Source organism: Rhamphochromis longiceps, linkage group LG22 (genome assembly GCF_057381845.1).
Source record: "Rhamphochromis longiceps isolate RC_006_pf linkage group LG22, R_longiceps_female_GT1.1, whole genome shotgun sequence".
Classification (NCBI taxonomy): Eukaryota; Metazoa; Chordata; class Actinopteri; order Cichliformes; family Cichlidae; genus Rhamphochromis; species Rhamphochromis longiceps.
The window spans coordinates 9,324,204-9,343,598 of record NC_140577.1 but is presented as its reverse complement, the minus strand read 5'-3'; the positions used below and the strand labels follow the sequence as shown (position 1 = coordinate 9,343,598).

Genomic DNA, 19,395 nt, shown 5'->3' with positions numbered 1-19,395 from the left:
TTACTATGGTGACATCTCCAAAGCTCCCAGGCAATACAAAAGTCAGCAAAAGCAAGCGTTCTTTTATTGTCACTGGTCATAGAAGTGAATTTATAGTACACTGTGCACTATAGTACAGACTCGGCGAACCAAAAGGATAACTTGTTACCTTTCAAAAACCATCATTTAAAACAAATATATCCAAAAATGTGACATGATTAGATTTAAAGAAGTAATGTGACTACTTATTTTGGCTTCATTTGAAATGAAACGACTTACTGTGCTTTCGTCATACCTAATCACAGCTGAAATTGCCTGCTATGACTTGTTAATTTTGAGTTTTAGTCTTGTCCTTATTTGTGGATGCATAATAAACATATAGACTGATTTAAGCTAGTACACTTATGTGTATCAAAAAGATTGCTGTTTTGGAGGAAAGTGTAAATAAAGTGTTAAACTTGCCTCCTGTCTCCTCTACAGTGAACGTTCTTTAACAGTACCCGTAATTGTATTTTCTTTTGTTGCACGAATCTCCTCGTGATCCAGCTGTCTGTTTATTCCCCCCTCTGTTTGCGTTTAGAGAAAGATCTACAGATTTAAAAGATGTCAGATGTCAGACGCTTCCTCGCCCTCGTACCTCTGAACTGGGCCAGTTCGTCTTAAAATACTGCGCTCCTCAGAGAAATGTGCCAGAACATTCAGCGTCTACGTAACACCTTGTTCCCTCCCTGCCTCCCCATATCACACTGTTATCTTCTTCTTCTTTTTTTAAACATCTGATATGAGATGATGATGAGGATAAAAAAAATTATGTAAAGGTTCACACTTTTTAAAATAGCTTTCACCTGCTCTGATTTCTGTCTTACTGGGTTTGTCAGACTGGCTCGCCACAGAGTTTTCTGAATATTTTATTCCATCTAAGTTAAAGCTCTAAATCAGATTTAAGCATTTAGGGGTTCTTTCTTCATATTACCAGATAACCCTGCCACTAATACCCTCTATTCCTCTGCTTACTTTCATCCTGTCATATTACTTTTTTATATCAGGTGTTTCGGGGTGACCAATAAGCGCCACCTTCCACTGACGTCATGACCAACGCTGCTTCTAAGGTCATTTAATTTTAATGTAGACTTAATTTTAATATCACAACAGTTGAAATAAAATAAACATTAAGAAATCAACAAATAATACTTTTAGTGTATATGGTATTTATTTATATATTCTCTGTTAAAGTAGTCTTTAGCATTAGCATTGATTTGGTTATTCGTTCAAGAGCTAACGTTATTACGTTGCCTAGCAACCACTCTTTCGCTTTCTGCTGGCAAATACTGTATAACGTAAAATAAAAATTAAAATAAAAACATTAAATCTTTCCACAGCGTCTAAAATGATAGTTTTTATTTAGCTTTTGTCAAAATATTGCTGTTGTTATTATTAGTATTTTATTAATATCCTAATATTAGTCACAGTGCGTCGTAATTACGTTACAGCGTCCCCGTCCCCGTCCCCCTCGTAGCCGTCCCGAGCCGCCATGGCCACTACGCACGCTTTCTGCGCACACGCCACCGTGCTGTCCTTTGTTCCTCATTCATAAAGCGGCTTCACGAGCACGGGGATGTGTCACCGTGAACCCCTCGCACGGAAAGGACCGCTGGCCCTTTAAGGGTTATGTAGCAGGGCTAGCTGATGTAGGACGAGCCGACCGTGCGTTTCTCTGCTCGAGCTCCCGCTGCCATCCTCGTCATGGCCTCCGTACACCCGCCACCGACACCACCACCGAGGATGAACCGACCAGCCATCGACCCTTCCCTTCCCGGAGCGGAGACGGACGTCAAGCCGAAGCAGAGGCACCGGTAGAGGCGAGCCGCGCCGGGGAGAGCCGCCTCACATCCAAATGCCACCCCGGTTTCCTCATCCATGCCTTCGTTTAAAGCCAAGTACAGCTATACGATAAAGAGGGGTGCGAACCCGGGCGGCGGCGGCGGAAACATGACAACGGACAAGGATTATTCTCTTAATCTGTCGGTGCAGCAAGTGCTGAGCCTTTGGGTGCAAGGCTCGGCGCTGCACCACTTCACAGGTATGCGGAATGAAAGGTGCCGCTATTCTGCTGCTTCATTTTTTTTTTTTTTTTAAATGTGTTCAGTGAAAAAGTCATCACCACCAGCAGCATGTGCAGCTTCCTTTTTAAAGAAGAATATATATAAATATCATTCAAATATATGTGGTCATTTTTCTTGTAGCCAGCAGGAAGGGCATGGCTGCTGTTATGCATAGGGGGCATCTGTGTGCCACCTTTCCATCCCACCTCCCCATCTCTGTCTCTGCAAGCTGGTGTGTTTTATTGGTGATGCTGGGCCTGAACCACAACATCAACAAAACAAAACAAAATCTCACTCTTTTATTCAGGAGTCCGTCAGGAAAAATAATGACAACATTCGGCTAATTAATCTTTCTGCTTCGTGAATGCGTAGTAAATGTGGCCTCCTCCCCCTCCTTTGTCTTTCAGTAAAGGGGCAATTAGAGGGAGGGTCCTCTTAGCGGGCAGGGATGCTGTCTGGGATGGTCCTGACTCTAGAAGTAGTGAGGCTGAGTTCAATTCCCTGTTTTATTTGAATGCAGTTGAGCCAGAGCATGTCTGCTTTGATATTGAAGGTAATATGCAGCTGTAAATACGAGATGAAGGCATCTCTGCGGGCTGATGGCTGAACTGTCACTTGTTGATACAGATGATTGAGCTGCTGCCATCAATTATGTGCTTTGTACCAAAACAAAATGCTTACAAGATGACTTTCTTCCTCCTTTTTTATTTGTAAGGAGGTTTAAGAAAAGTGGAAGAAATGCATGAAAGTTCCTATGACACAAAAACAGATCACGGGGCACCAAAAAAGCAATGTGTGGGCATTTTATCTCTTCTTTCCAAGCAGAATGAACTTCCTCAGCAAGAAATATTATTACTTGCCAGCTGTTCAAAGCATTGTCATCACTTTTCTTTTTTCTTTTTTTGAGGAAGTGGACGGGGGACCGTGTGTGTTGCACATTATAGAAATTCTTGCATTTCACTCTGCAAAGTGAGGAGCCGGACGTGTAGTCATGGCTGGCTTGGCACAGACCGGTTGTCTAATATGCAGCTGACATCCTGTGTTGAGAAACACATCATGCAGGGATGGAAGGGAAAAAAAGGCACAGTTGATCACGCTGACTCAGCAGGAAGTTGCAGTGCAATGTAGAAGTTTGTGGTATCTGAGCTGCAGCGGCGAGAAGAGAGCTGTGAGGAGCTAACGCCCCGGGGCTTTACAGAATACTGTTCACAAATCTCACACCTGACCCCCCAGACAGGTGAAAAACGACCTCCTGAGACATTAAAGAAGGTCAGGGGGGACAGTTGGGGAGCCCTGAACGGATAGATAAACTTTTATCTGTGCCCCTGGGGAGTGCTTCCTGTTTATGAGGCGTGCGCAGCAGGCGGTTTCACTTCAGAAAACCAGTGAAAAGAACATATTTAAATGTGAACAGCTACTTTGAAATTGTCTCACTTTGATGAATCACAGTCAATAAAAACATGCTGTTCTTGTCACTCATTTATTATCTATCTGTGGGATTTGTGGTACGATTGAGATGCATTTAAGGAAGTGCCATTTACACACAGACCTTTCCGATGTCAGAGTGTGTAACTTTAGAAATCTGATGATCAGATAAATATCCAATTCTTAATCCAGCATGCACCAGGTGCTGTTAATCTGCCGATTGCTAATTGTGTGGCGACACAGGCAGAACAGCAGAGCTGCTCATGTGCAGCTCATGAGGAGAAAGGAGGAAAAGCAGAGAGACGCCAGCGTAATGCATTGCATATGCATAGATATTTACCAGCTGGAGGGCACTGAAATGTATTTAACCTCATTTATTACAGCAATGAGTGCTTTAGCCTGTCTTGATTAGAATAAATAAGTGTATGAATATCGGTTAAACAGGGAAACTCATACAACATCATGTTTATTTTGCGCTTTTATCCCTTTTTTTGTTTTTTTTTACCTGCTTTGGTCTTAGAAAATGAAAAATATTCAATGCATTAGCCTACTTGGGGGGTGGTTAATTGACACCCAGCGGGTTAATGAACTTGTAATAGACTTGCAGAAATCCTGTATTATCAGTTCACAATAATAATGTCAAAAGGCTTTCTTAGTTTTAATTGTTTGCCTGCTGTGATTACGCGATGATCAGATTGCTAAAAAGTCATTTTATTATCTCACACAGTAACATGTTGTGTAGCTGTTCTTCGTGTAAAGCTAATCAGTTGTGTTCACTCTGCACGTTCCCTGATCTGCAGCTTTTTAGCTCAGCATGTCTGGTGTTTAGCTGTTTGCTTTAGCCTTTATCTCTTTGCAAACAAGCACACAAAAGCAAAAAGAGCTCAGGTGAAGCTGTAAAACATACACACAAAAACAGAAAGCGCAACTTGGCTGCTCAGTTAAAGGTCCAGATATTTCTGTCAGGAGTTGGCAGACAACTAAACAGAAGGTATAGTGGAGTTTAGCAGGTTCAGATAAAAGCATCGAGTCTATGTATGGGCACATGCAGCTATATTAGGAGTTAAAGCTTTGTGTGAATGCCAAGCAGCAACCTTCAGGATTTAAAAACATTGCACCAATGCTGAAGTGGCAAAAGCTGCAGTTCCTCCAGTGGCCACTTGAGGCTTTCTCCTAAAACAAGTCAATCCCCATAGACTCCTGTGTTAAAATAAACTTTAAAGCATTAAAAGCATCTTTACAGCCTCAGTGGATGTTTTCCCACATCATAACTATCAACACAGGCTTAAATTTTCTTTTCTTTCTTTCTTTTTGTAAATAAATTTATGCATCTGGATGCTAAAGTGAAGATCGTGGTCGCTTTGAGTGACAGGCGTTCCCAAGGCACCTGGATTTGATCACAGTCTGCTGGGCCTCACCTCCACTGCCATGTTTGTGCTGTTGGTGCCTTTTGGAGCATTTGCAGTGGCATTATCTTATTGGTCTTTTACTTTGCACTAATTAGCAGGTATGCTTTTCTGTGTGGTGCATGTGTACAGTTTAACGATACATCACGTCATAGTAGCTCGGTTCTCCGAAAAAGAAGAAGCATCATCCGAAATGGAATCAACATTAGCATAGTCCTCTTCTTGTTCTGCATCACGGGACAGAGTCACTGCCAGATGTGTCAGGCTGGCTCTCCCTCTCTCCACGTTTGGACAAACCCATCCTTCGTCGTCTTGAGAGGTGAACTCGGCAGCCTTCTGCTTCGAGAAGCTGCGGCTTCAACACGGGAATGGTTCATGTTCTGCAGCCGCCTGTGTACTCCAACCTCTGACGAGGCACCAAATACACGAGCCCCTGCTTTTTTAAAATTCTGTCCTGTTGACAGGCGAGCTCTAAAGCCGCCGTGCTGACAAAGACCTCGGCCTGTAGTTGCGGATTAGCAGAAGTTAATACTGTGCTCTCACTGTGTTTTAGCCTGTGTTCGCTCCTATCTCTGAACATGACACAGCACTTTACTGCACTCATTTCTCACCCTATAGGTGCTTCTTCATAGCCGTGACCACCTGCGCTGCCTGCTGTCCCCTGAAACTAAATGTGCACCTCACCTTCCAGCATCTGCTGCAATGCAAAAAAAATTAGCTGCCATGGATAATTTTAGTCGGCTGAGATAAATAACGAGCCTCGTGTCTCCACTGAACATTTCACCCGACCCATTTTCTCTCTAAATCGAGCTTGTAACTTATCAAGAAATGCAACAGATTTCCTCCAGCTATGCTATTAAATATTATTCTGACCAGCATGACAGGTTACTGTTACAGAAGAGAGATCACGCTGACATTTGGTCCTCAGTAGGTGTCCGGGTCAGGCTCCATCCATCAGTGATGGTGGAAGACTATACGGATTATTTTATCAGTAAGTAGAAACACAGAGTATCCCAGCTGTCCTCTCCATTTGTGAAATTTTTGGCAAAGTTGATCTCACTGAACCCTTACATATTGAATCTAACCGTGAGGTTTAGAGGAGAAACTTCTAGCATTTGCGGCCAATCAGCTTACCTGCCATTCACCGTTAGTTACGTTGAACTCCGCATTTTTCTTTTCTTTTTCTCAGACTTCTGCTAACCAACTCATTCCCTTAACTACACATAAACTAATGGTGTTTGTGATTGTCTGTTTAACCTGTGGATGTCTGTAGTTCTTTAGACCGAGTGGGCGATATCACAGTCTGTGTGCGATGATGTTAGCATTGCATAACCTCCTCCAGGATCTTTGAGTTTCATCTTTTCCAGCCTGCATTAAAGGCCGGCTCTCTCTACACGATGCTGAATCCTGATCAGCTTTCGTGTCGTCGGGGGCTACAGTTAAGCGGGGCTCTCTCTCCCTGTACTTCCTGTATGTGTGTCTCTCTTATGTCTTGGGTCCCATCACAGATATCACTCTCTCCTCTGCTGCTGGATGCTTGCAGAAAGACAGCAGTGGATACACTGCAGCGTGATCTGCGTGCTCAGTCATTTAAGACAAAAAGCCATTGTGTTACTCCGCTGTCACGTCTCTCTCCGCCTGGCCCGGCGCTCGCCTGCCGGATCAATAAGTAGATGTAGGCACTCAGTGGACTGTGGAGGAGCTCGGTTAAATGGATATGCTAAAGAGGTCCTCGTGTCCCAGAGCTCTGAGAAATACTTGGTAATAGAATTGGGCGTTGTGATGTTTACACTGCAAAATAATGTCACGTTTCCTGTTTGCATCGCGCCCACACACAGACAGCATTGCCATGCTTCGGCTGGGTCATCCTTTCTCACTTGGTGTCTTTTCTTCTTCAGTTATCTCACGGCCAGCTGGCTCCTTCTGGCTCCCACGGTGCCAGGGGTTCAACCAAAGGCCCCTCGCTGGCAAAGTGCAATGAAGCCGGAGCCTTTTTAGACAAAGCTGGCCTGTGCCACAGAAAGACAGGGAGAACGAGGAGGAGGAGGAGGAGGAAGAGTGTGATTTTTAAATGCTGTTTACTGTTCTCATTTTCAGTGGAGTCTGTTATAACGGCAGCACAGTCTGGACCCTGCAGGGTGCATTATGTGTATTCTAGGAGAACAGTCGAGTTTGGTGGAAGCTAATTAGATGATTTTGCTGGCATTTTAGGGATTATCAGCATTTTTAGTTTGCAGACGTTTGTTTCTACGATTACATTTTTTTTTTTCAGAAAGCTTATCTCCAGTCAGGATGGTCACAAAAGGCGGCCGTATGCTATTGTTTCAGACGAGATTTTCCATTTACCGCTTCATGTCGGGCTCGCTGTCTGAAATGTCGCTCTGAGCGGTTTTATACATCTCCGCCACGGGTCCATCGCCACGGTCGGCTGCCTCTTTGATGAGGCTTGACTTAGACGGTGGCTGCTGTAGATTGAAATCCTCCCCTCGCCTCACAGACGTGCAGCAGCGGCTGTAGCTCTGCATCTTGGCTGAGCTGCAGTGTTTCATCTTGGAAGCACTCTTTATAAGCAGTAAATGTAAATTTTTCAAGACTAGAACGGAATATTATAAGTTGTGTCTTCCCCCTCGGGATTACTTATTATCGGCGTTTGTTTGCATGAAGCTCTTTTGTTCAGAAGAGCTTCTTATCACTAATGCGGCTCAGTAAGGTGAAGGCCTGCCTCCCACCACTGCATGACTCTGAGACAGAGTCTCACGCTTTTATTACCTCTCTTAGACTTTCGTAGCTCTTTATTTGTCGGCTCTGATCAGTCGTTACTTCGTTGTCAGCAGGCTGTAGGAAATGCAGCAGCTCGCCTTTAGACAGGAAAGAAACATGGTGATCACACCTTTTCTGGCCTCCTTACACTGTCTTCCTGTCCATCAGGATCCAGTTTAAAATTTACTTGTTTTTAAAAGCCTTATTGGTTTGGTGCCACCTTACTTAACAGAACTTTCGGAGCCTCTGACCAGATAGTCCAGTCCAGGCTTAAAAGCAAAGTCTACAAAGTCTTTGTAGTGGCAGCTCCTAACTTTTGGAACAACCAAACTTCCCACGTACAGCTCAGTCATTTTAAAACAACTGCTTATTCTTGTTTTCTTTCAGGTCTAGATGAGCAGGATAGCCTGATGCAAATACGGCCTTATTTAATTAGTTGTATTTGTTGATTTTTATTGTGTATTTGCTGTTTATTTATTGACTGTATATTTTTTTACAACCTGAGGTTGTTGCTGAAAGCTAGGATAAAGTTTATTGAGATGGTTAAAAAAAAATTAAAGCAGCTGATGTACAGATATCCCACTAAGCCCCTGCTTCTGTCTGTGTTCAGGTTGCAGTAGTAAATAAGCAGCTTTTATCTATAAAGCAGGTTTTCTGTTACAAACCTGTTGTCTTTAAGTCCTGTTTCAAGTTTCATGTGTAATCGACGTTATGCAAACCAAAGCTGACCTTTATATGTAAATGCAGCTATTTCACTAAAATAAAGGAAGCAAAATAAATCACAAGGGCTTAAATCACCGTTTCCCAGTATCGTTGTTTTGATCATTGTGATGTCAAATCAAATCACTGTACATCAAGGATGGACATGATCACTGCTTTAAAACGTAATTAGATTGAATCAAGCTTGTAATTTATCAATAAGTGCAACAGACAGACTCTGACTAAGAATTCAAATGTTATTTTGGCCAGAGTTTTACAGAGACCATTACAGATTTATCCACTGAAGGCAGATTTCACTGACATTTGGTCCTCGGTGGGTGTCGAGGTCATCCATCTGTGTTTGTGCTCCATGATGGTGGAAGGAATATTCAGAAGTCCCAATACAACTGTGTTAACTTTTCCTTGTGTTGTGTTCCAACACAAGGAAAAGCATTGTAAAAGTATAGAAAAAGAAAAGCGAAGCCTTAAACGTGCTTTCTGTTTACAGACCAGCAGGAGGCGACTTTTATATGTACTCTGTGAAACGGTCAGAAACACATAAAAACATTAAAAGCTGGGACCAGTCTGCTTCAGGATGGTTTCTTTGGTAAACAATTCATAATTCATTTTGTAAGTGAAAGCTGCTTCTGTTCCTCAGATCGATATTTAATTTCATGCTTCACCAGAAATGAAAGTACTCTGTTAAAGTCATATATATTAGAATAGGGGATTGTTGTTACTTTAATGTGCCAGCTGACTGATTTTAAAATGGTGATGTAAACCAACAAATAGGAAAAAATGTAGTCTTTATGTTTGCAGTAACTATCATTATACATCATCATTGTTATTAACCAGTAAATATAAAAAAATGTGAAAATGTAAAAATATTTATTTCAGTGCAAGCGGTGATTTCTCTAATTTGTTGCCATGTTTGATGTTCAGGCTAAAAAAAAATGTAATTGTCTGATTAATATTTATGAAACTAATCGATAATTTATTTGCTGCAGTTGTTACATTAAGAACCCCTAAGACATTATATCATACTGTACTGTAGTATATACTTATACTACTATGTGCTATACTTATACTATATCTGGAGCAACTACGCATTGTGTTCGAGAGATATTACCTGATATTTAACTTCTGAGGCTGGGCTGTACTTTTATATAATACTATAATATAATAGATGGTGCAGGTGGTCAGTTTAACCTTAATTCAGCAAGTAAAAGAAAAAAGCATTTAGATGAGAAAACATTTCAGCACACTGCCCCCTGCTGGTGAAAGCTTTAGTTAAATTGTACGTAGAGCACCTTTAATGTAAGCGGTAAATCCTGTGCTTTCAGGCTGTATCTGATCTGTGTTGTTGGCTCTCTCTCCCTGCAGAGATGTGGTACTGGGTCTTCCTGTGGTGTCTCTTCTCCTCGCTCTTCGTCCACGGGGCGGTGGGGCTGCTCATGTTAGTCATGCTGCAGCGCCACAAGCGGGGACGCCTCATCACCCTGGTGCTGGTCAGCGTGGGTTTCCTGGCCTCGCTCTCCGGAGGCGTCATCACTAGTAAGCCCATTTACTTCCCCTTTTGTTTTCTTGCTGACGGGTTATTTTTAGAGCGACCTCAGAGTGCGGCGTTCAGCACCCAGAAGAAGACGAGAGGTGACAGGAAGGCAGAGCGAGCGCTGGGTGAGGTGACCGTGTGTTAACTCGTGTCAACTAGAAGAAAACAGAAGCTGACAGAGAGACAGGGAGGAGAAAGATTTTTAGACTAATCTGCTTCTGTGTTTACCTGCCTGTTTGTTTATGTGGCCCAGGAAACTTCAACGTGTCGGCACGATAAGGGTTCATTTAATTTAACAACATTTTTGTGATTGGCTGGACTGTTGTCGCTGGTAGGAAGAGTTTGCACCCAAAAAATACCAACCACACACACACACACACACACACACACAAATGACCTAAACACTAACTTTGAAGATATTCCAAACAACAACAACAAGAACATTTAAAGGTACATTTTGTAAAATCCCTATTCAGATTTTTTTTTTTAAATTCACGCCACTGAGTGTTAGATTCGTCTATGCACTGTAACAAAGACCTCTAACTAATCCTCACCTGACTATTACAATGTTTTATGTTAAGAAATCAAGGATATACTGTCCACTTTCACTCTGTCTCTTAAGCAGTCAGTAGTTTAACCAACCATCCCAGTGATGTAATGTTCTGTACGGGCACAAGTTCAGTATCTTTCCCATCTTTGCTTCCTCCTGGGCTACAGTTACTGCCCCCCCAGCTAGGCAGCCTCCCATCCAAGTACTAACCAGGCCCACCCTGGCCAAGATCAGCAGAGATTGGGCGTGTTTAGGGTGGTATGGGGATGAGCAGTGACATGCTAGTATAAAGTTAACAAATTACACTCCTACCTGGTCTTTGAGCTGCTTGGAGAAGTCTGGCGTGTTTCCTTTTTTTGTTCCAAATGCTCAAACGATTTAAATGTGGGTGTTTAGTCTTTTGCTTGAAGCAGACTTTTAGCTGCATCTACAGATTTTCTACATGTTGCTGTTCATCAGATGTCTGCAGTAACCTCAGAACAAATGGGGAAAAACAAAAAACAAAATACAGTCTTATTTCTTGACACCACCTCACTTTAAGTTAACAGTCAGTTCCTTTAGTCAATTCTAAGAGCTACATCATTACATCCAAGTGAATGTGTTAAGGTTTGGGCGGCTTTGAGACAAATTCTCAAGTAGCGACAGGCTGTTACAGTCACAGTAGGGAAAAACAGTGGTTGGAGAATGGAACACAACCAAAATGAACGCAGCTGACAATTTGATGTGTCAAGACGGCAATAAAACAGCAATAAGATGAAGTCTGTCTGTGATTAGATTGGGTGCAGTCAGTCGATTGAAAGTGGTGGAAAGTAAGCATGCATCCTCAGGCCAGGAGCTATTGGTCGCTGCAACTACTCACTCAGAGCAAAACATTTTTCTTTTCCTTTTTCTAGTCGCAAAAAAGGTGCTGTCCTATTTTTACTCTAGTGTGACTGATCCATTAGGGTAAGAAGGTAAGAAGTCCCAGTGCACCTCAGGTCACGTTCCCTGCAGTGTCCATGGGTATCACATTTCAGCACTAATGATGATACCTGCAAGTCTGCATTAGAAATGAGGGGCAGCGGATCCTTGAAGACCAGGGGTAATTAGTCTGAGGCCATCTAATTCATCTCTCTTTGTTAACACTTAATATAACACAGTAGAGTGGTGCAGATAGTTATCTATAATACATGATGACATCTGTGGTGACTGTGAAGTAAAAATACCTTAAAATACTCTAAAAAGGCAGAAATCAGGAATTGTTAATCATTTATTTTCTACTGTGAATCAAAACGGTGAGGAAATCTGTTCGCTGTCTGCACGTTTTAATAACTGGCACTTGTTTTCATTGTTATACCAGGTGTGATATGTTATCTTGAGCTAGGACAAATATCAGTATTTTGTATCCAATACAGTGGGGCAAAAAAGTATTTAGTCAGCCACCGATTGTGCAAGTTCCCCGACCTAAAATGATGACAGAGGTCAGTAATTTGCACCAGAGGTACACTTCAACTGTGAGAGACAGAATGTGAAAAAAAAATCCATGAATCCACATGGTAGGATTTGTAAAGAATTTATTCGTAAATCATATTTTTGAAACACAAAAATATTCACTTTATTATTTTTTTAAACACTGCAGGTGAAGCTGATATCCAGGCTTTGTTTATTTGCCTTTACCTTCCCCTCACTGTATCAGTGTGTGAGCACAGGGTGTGTAAATAGACCTGCGTCTATCGTAGCGTAGGGCTCTGTGGATGACTCACTCACCGTCACAGATGTGAGCTGGTGCCCCAAAAATAGAAAAGCCGCTTTATTATTAATGTGTAGCAATCAGAGTGAGCTAGACTATTGACAGCGTCACCAGCCATGTGTACGCGAGCCCGGCACAAAATCAGAGTGTGTGTTTGTGTGTGTGTGTGTGGAGACTGCAAAGGCAGCAGTCGCAGCTGAGTAGAAGTAAAAGAAAGGTCATGCAGCACAGAGGAAATGTCAGCCTTTAATAGTTGTTTAAAGTCCTTTTCTATAACATTAAATGTCCAGGACTCTGATTTGAGCTACAGTTTAGAGTCTACAGGCCTCAGTTGACATGTTACATGTTTAAGTTTATGTTGTGTTTGGAAGGTTTGCATGATGGCACAGCTTTTTTGTGTTTCAACTAAGCAAACCACAAGCACATTGTCCTTTAGACAAATGAGTCCAAATCAGACATGTTTGGTAATAATGCAAAGTGCATAATATCAGCAGCACAAATAAATGTTATTGTCATGCACAATGGAGGAGGCGTGATCCTTTGGGCTTGGTTTGCAGCCAATGGGTCCGGGCACCTTCCAGTGCCAGACTGATGTTTAAGACCTGAACACTAAACCCCTGTTGATACTAAAAGCTGAAGATTTAGACACAGAAACCAACCTCTTTCTCTTTTTAATCAGGACACACGTGCAATTTTTCTTTTAGTTTTTAATACAAACACAAAGCAAAGATGAGAAACACTCCGACTTTAAAGCCAGTGTGATGCTACTTTAGAAATACTGGTTTTCCTTCTCCACACATTATTTTTTCTTTCTATCCGCCTGACGTGCAGGTTACTGAAGAGCCTTTTGTAACGCATGTAACAACATGATATAACTCTAATCTAATTGCTGAGTATAGCACAGTAACCTGTTACATTACTGTTACTGAAAAATGTAACGTGATCACTTTGTTTTCTGTAAAAGCAGCAGCGATTGCATCCTCCACACCGTAAATATGATAACCTTGATGAAGGGAGGATTCGCTGGAGCGCTGCTGGTAGCTTTAACTGGTAAACTTTGTTTAGATTTTCTCGGCCTTCGAGTCCAGCAGTTTAAAAATAGCTCACTCGGCTTTGGTGCCTGGATTAGAGAAACGTCCTCTCCTGCTGTTTGTCTCAATCACGACTAGACGGACAGCGTGCAGTGAGAACTGCTGCAGGAAGAGCAGCGAGTCCGCTCAGAGTGTGGCTGCGAGGAGGCATGCACGAACGCTCCTCCATCACTGACAGAAGGGCGAGACCAGGAGGGACATGTTTGTCCGCTGATCCCCTGACTGTGGATGTTCAGTTGGGTTTAATGGTGACAGGCAGCTGTGTGTGTGTCTTTCTCTTTGCCAGATCTTGTATTAGCATTGACTTTTAAATTTTTTTATCTCCCTCAGGCGCGGCCGTGGCGGGCGTTTACCGCGTGGCGGGGAAAGGCATGGCACCGCTGGAGGCGCTGGTGCTCGGCGTGGGCCAGACCACCCTCTCCGTCGTCATATCCTTCTCGCGGATCCTGGCCACGCTGTGAAGAAAACCCATGACGGGGTGAAAGCGGGCAAACCGAGCCGGGCAGAGACTTTAGGCCTGCTTTTATGGAAGGACATGAGGCACAAGTCCTCTGGACCTTTTGAGGGCCGGATCCAGGGTAGAGCGCCCCCCCCCAGCGTCTCTGCACTGTGCAGGAAGGTCGTCATCGTGTCAGAGAGCAGCGCCGGGCAGAGGCTCGGCCTCAGCTTCTGGACCTGAAAGCCATGTTTCTGAGTTTCCAGAGTTATGCCACTTCTTCGTGCCAAAAGCCTTCTCTGTGAAAACAGCAAGCCTCGGTGGCCGACTGACTCTCAAAGGCTTTCTGTTGAACTTTTGAGGGAGGAGGAAAAAAAATCTATTTTTTAAACAGCGACCTGTAATCGTGAGCTGATGATCTTTGGCGATCGGAACAAAAGTTCGGCAAACAAACAAAAGAACAGCAGTGTCCATCAGCAGTAAAACACCTTCATCAGTATTGAACCGCCGCCGCGCCTCTAGGCCTGCATACAGCTTCTCGCTCCTTCTCCTGAGATGGCTCGAAAGCCGCAGCATCCGACTCACGAGCAGGAAGAAGCTTTGAATTTTTGCACTTTGTAAATGTTGGCGAAGTGGCAGAGGAAAACCAGCATGTGATGATCGATTTTAAAGCGTGCCAACAACAACTCTGAGCGGAGTCAGAGGAGTAGTTTGGGGAGTGTGTTTATTGGCTTTCTTCCACAGACAGAGAGAGAGGATGAGATCAATGTCACTCTGATGTCTTTACTGTAAACAAAGGTGGAGCCGGGAGACAGTAAAGTTATCTACCTGCATCTGATTTATCTCTATTAAACAATATAACATAACATAATATAACAGGACATAATGATAATCGAGTTGCAGGAATTTGCTGTAATAATAAAAATATTTTCATTCGAAAAGTTGGAAAAGAACCAGATTAGAGAAAAGAAACGGAAATTTGACCATCCAGTATTTCCAGTGTGTGTGAGGCAAAAGTAGGTGTACCTGTGCTGTCAGTATGCAGGTTTTACGCCCATGAGCAGCAGTAAAGGCAGCTAAGCGTTCCTGTAATCATCGATCAGTCCTGCGCATCAACTCGGAGGGGTTTTTAGCCCATTCTTCCGTACAGGAGCGTTCAGACTCTGAGATTGCGGCGCGTTTCCTCGTGTGAACGCCTCGCTTCAGGTCTTACTTCGGTCAGGGATTGTATTTTCAACACATGACCTTTATTTTTCTTTGATCCTTCTTTGAGGTTCAGATCACGCACGCCTTCCTGCTGAGAGGCAGCGGGCCAGGCTCAAACCTTGACACCCCTCTTACATTTTACCCTCTAACGTCCCTCTAACGCAGTGGTAGGGAACTCCAGGCCTCGAGAGCCGTTGGTCAACACACCTGAATCAAATGATTAGTTCATTACCAGGCCTCTGGAGAACTTCAAGACATTGAGGAGGTCATTTAGCCACTTAAATCAGCTGTTTTGGATCAAGGACACATCTAAAACCTGCAGGACACCGGCTCTCGAGGCCTGGAGTTCCCTACCCCTGCTCTAACGTGTTTGATAGATCCCCTTTGTTTAAATAAATACACCTGATTGGCATCCTGTTGACTGAAAACATCCTTAGCTTCATATTCACGGTACAGACATCAGAGGGGCATCATCAAAACTTTTAGCAAGAAGGCTAATAAACGGTTTGTTGAACAAAACAGGAGCCGTCTGTAATAGGGAGTGATTTGGTTTGGCTCTTTATAGATTAATTCTTCCTTATTCAGGGTAAGAGGAGTAAAGGTGCGTCAGCATTGAAAAGGGTCACTTTGCTGCTTGAGAATCAGCATATTCCCAGAGAAATCGCTCCGAGTGAGTCTGTGAGTCCTGCAGGTGCAGATTTTCTGGAGCCCCGGTCCTCCTCGGCTCACCGTAGTGCTGCTTATGTCTGCACTGTTTCAGTATAAACTCCCCGTGGAAAGCCATCCTTCCCTCCCCGGAGAAGGTCACAGATTGTGCTGCTCTGATTTATTTTCTTCTTCTTCTTCTTCTTCTTCTTCTTCTTCTTTTATTCTATGCCTACTTTTTTCTTTATTGTTTTGTTTATGAACCCATGCTCCTTAAGTTTAACTTTGCACGTTGCACTGACTTTAATCTGCCTTGTTTTAGATCAGTGTGCATTGACCCGATGCTATACACACGCAGACACAGATTATGATGATGAAGATGATGCTTTGGAAAAAACAAAATAATGTGAAGACTGTGCTCGAAGTTACTGTATGTAGATGCCAGACACAGGCGGTGCCGAAGAAAGTTCAACTTTGCCCAAACCTTCACCCAGGAGGTCGAAATACCAAAGTATCGCTCACAGTCTAGCTTTACTCATCCCGTTTTCTCATCTTACTGACGTCAACATAAAGAGTTAGTGGTTTTATGTACTTTTTAGGGACATTTGCACATTCAAAAATATGCTCGTGCTGATTTTTATTTCTTTTATTTTTTTGCGGTTTTGTGGCTCTGAAGGTAAATTATGTAATGATGTAACAGTTTACTTTCACTACCAGCTCAGCACACAAGAGGGCGATATTGCACTGGAATGAAGTAGCAGCAGGAGCCTGAATGCCTGTGAGATGATTGTGGGGTTTGGAAATATTGAACAAAAAAAAAAGGTAAATGACCTGAAGCCCCTCCCCCTGTTTATTTTCCCCCTGTACCACTGGGTTGCTCTGCACGTGGTCTGCACCGCCCGTTTGAATGTGTAAGCTCAGCCTTCAGGGACCAATCGTGACTCACCTGCTGTCGGTGAAATCTGTTTCTGCGGGCACTTTGTGCATGTTCGTATGCGGCTCACAGGAGACTGATGAGCATCGTTGTCGCCGTGTTCGGTGTCGGTCTGAGCAGTCGTGCTTGTGACTAGAATAAAAGGATTTCCATGTGTTTTCTTTCATTGCGCTGGTGGTCGGAGAAGGGGTGTGAGGACCTACTACAAGTGACAGCAGTTTTACTGTCTTTACATAAAGTGGTTTTTTTTATGTGGCGATTAAAACTGCAAGAATGGACTCGATGCTGTCAGATCTGCACATCCAGAGCTGTACATAGCCGCAGTGTGCTTCATAAACAAACTAACCGCTGAATAGCATTCGCACCCGGTGCCATTACTGGTCATGACGGATATATGTGTGTGTTTTTCCGCTCCAGGTTCTGTGATTGAGCCGTGTGACCGTGAGTGTGCGTTGTAATATCTAAAGGAGACACCCAGCTCAATAATCCTGTCTCTTTCAATAGGCTTATGATAGAAGCTGCACCCACCATTCGTACCAACACAGCCACCACCTCAAGTCTGCTGTTGCCCAAATGCCACAAATCCCGCCCCCCTCTCTTCCCAACCCCGAACACATACTGTGTACCCGCCGCTGTGGCTGCATGTGCAACGCAGCTCAGGTAACATGTGAATGGACTAACATGGACAATCCACCCAGAGACAAAGCTGTACATAAAACCCAAAGTGGCACTTCTCCTGTAGATAATGTACAATATCTTCTTTTTTAATTTTGTACCAGCCAAACTGCTGATATTTATAACTATTGCCTATTTATGTACAAACTGTTCTCCTGTACATACTCAGCAGGCGGTTGAAATAAAAATCTTTTGCAGCATAAAAAGCTCAGGAGTGTTGTTTCTGCTCTTTATGGATCGTCTTCGTCTCACAGCACAAACAGGAGGAGTGCGGAGGAACCTGGTGATAATGTTATGATATGTGTATCATATTTAATGCATCAGTTTTTGATACCTCTACATCATCAGTGTGATTTGTCTTAACTGCAACCCCGTTATATGTTTTCATAATAGCCAGGAAACCTACGCCTTCTTTGGGTAAACTGATGGCCAGCAGGGGGCGACTCTGCTGGGTGTGGAAGAGTCAGCGGGGAAAGCGGCCCTCTGCTCTCTGGTTCTGTGACCTCATTGAAACTCTTTCCTGTGGGCTCAGTCAATAATTTCAGGTCATACTGAATAAAAAATGAAGTTAATTTAGTAAATTATTGGTCACTGAGTGAGAAAGGAGGATCATTAACAAGTGAGCAGTCCTTCATCAGGCCTTCACCAGCTAGTGAGTTACATTATGGTGGCTGTGTCTGTCTTTTATACTGTATGTGGTTAGAAATTAAGAGGAAGGTTTTTAAAGTGTAGATTCAGCAGAAAAAAATTAGTCTTTTGGATACTTTTGATGGAGATGAACAGTCAGGTCCAGAAGCATTTGAGTGGTGGCACTTTTTTTTCTTTTGAGCACCACCTCAGTTGATTTGAAATCAAGACTTTCAGCTTTAATTCAAGGGGTTTAACAAAAGTGAACCGTAGAAGCATTACAGTCATTTTTGTCCACAGTCTGACGTTTTCAGAAGTTCAAAAGTAATGGACAACAGGCAGTTTCGTGCCCAGGTGAGGCTGGCCATGAAACTAACCAGATAAAAGCTTTGGAGTTGATTCCAAGTGTTGTTCTAAGTGCATTCAGTATGAGGTCCAAGAGCGGGAGGCCATCATTCAGTTGAGAAGCCAAAATAAGCATATCAGCATATAAAGACCATATTATTGTCCAAATGCTTAATAGACCTGACTTTATGGGCTTTTTAAAGGCTGTACAATTTAGTGTTTAAGATCACTAACAATGGTGACTGTGCCTTTTAATCTACCTAAAAGTGATAAAAGTTGTAGTTTTCTTTAACAGTTTTATTGGATTTACTTAAATAAAATTTAAATTTGAGCAATATTTCCTCTTTTTACATATACAAGGATCAAAAATGACTCTTTAAATCTGACCAGCTCCCTGTTTTTATTCTTGGATTACTTCCATATGAGCAGCATGGACTAATAATCCTCATTTGTCTCAGAACTGGCCCTTGGTGCAGCCTCTCAGTTCATCCTTCATCTGAAACAAACTGTTTCAGCTCCTTTTGAAGTTCAAAGTAATCTTTATTAAGGGTATCTGCTCTCACTGACATCATGAAGAGCCACGATCAGAAAAACTGTGTCAAGCTTATAGGGATTACTTGCCCGTGTGCTCGCCTCATTATTTCAAACCCTTTTTAATGACAGAAAATAAGCCAGACACAGCATTTTTCTAGCTTTGTTAACCACTAAAAGCACTTAACATATTAATATGGTGCACTTTACTGAGCAGTTATCGCACATGCTTGCACTGCAGCTTTGAGCCTCTGTTATGTATTTAAACTCTCATTATTTTTTACATTGTGTTGTTGTGATTGTTGGCAGTAGGCCTGCCACATGTTTGCTGATTGCTCATATTCTGTGAAATCTGTCTTCTATGTTTACATGCAGGTACATTTAGTTGGGCTAATTATTAGCTGTAAACGTAAAGATGTCTTCCTGTGCAATCACTGTTTGTTCTTTGTGAACGCCAATGTGTCTTTTGCCCGTCGCCTCCGCCCAGTGCTCGTCTCCCGGCGTTCCCTGGCTCTGCTGTACGTGCCCTCCCGCAGCAACCATTTTTAGAGAAGGTAAAGTCATGTTTTGTCTCCGCACGGACTCGAGGAAGTTGGCTGTTTTCATTTGCTGGTATGATACCCAAAAAAAGCCTCCGGTACGTGATGCCTCCTCATTGTAACGGTGGGGGCATCGCCTCCTGAAACATTTTGATTGTGGCTGT

The 19,395-nt window shown here is 42.9% G+C and overlaps 1 protein-coding gene across 1 annotated transcript; it reads left to right on the top strand.

Moving 5' to 3' along the window:
* The first annotated feature begins 1,513 nt into the window (after window positions 1–1,513).
* On the top strand, window positions 1,514–16,845 carry tmem170b (transmembrane protein 170B). The gene is made up of 3 exons (XM_085396748.1): window positions 1,514–2,059; window positions 9,755–9,925; window positions 13,624–16,845. Exons 1-3 carry the CDS (start codon window positions 1,897–1,899, stop codon window positions 13,752–13,754), a joined length of 465 nt encoding a protein of 154 aa, XP_085252874.1. The 5' UTR covers window positions 1,514–1,896; the 3' UTR covers window positions 13,755–16,845.
* The last annotated feature ends 2,550 nt before the right edge of the window (window positions 16,846–19,395 follow it).

Excerpts from the sequence above, each read along its gene's own strand:
- tmem170b (XM_085396748.1), top strand. The coding sequence starts at position 1,897 with ATGCCTTCGTTTAAAGCCAAGTACAGCTATACGATAAAGAGGGGTGCG. Across the intron at positions 2,060-9,754 it reads GGCGCTGCACCACTTCACAG|AGATGTGGTACTGGGTCTTC; the intron begins GTATGCGGAATG and ends CTCTCCCTGCAG. Across the intron at positions 9,926-13,623 it reads CTCCGGAGGCGTCATCACTA|GCGCGGCCGTGGCGGGCGTT; the intron begins GTAAGCCCATTT and ends TATCTCCCTCAG.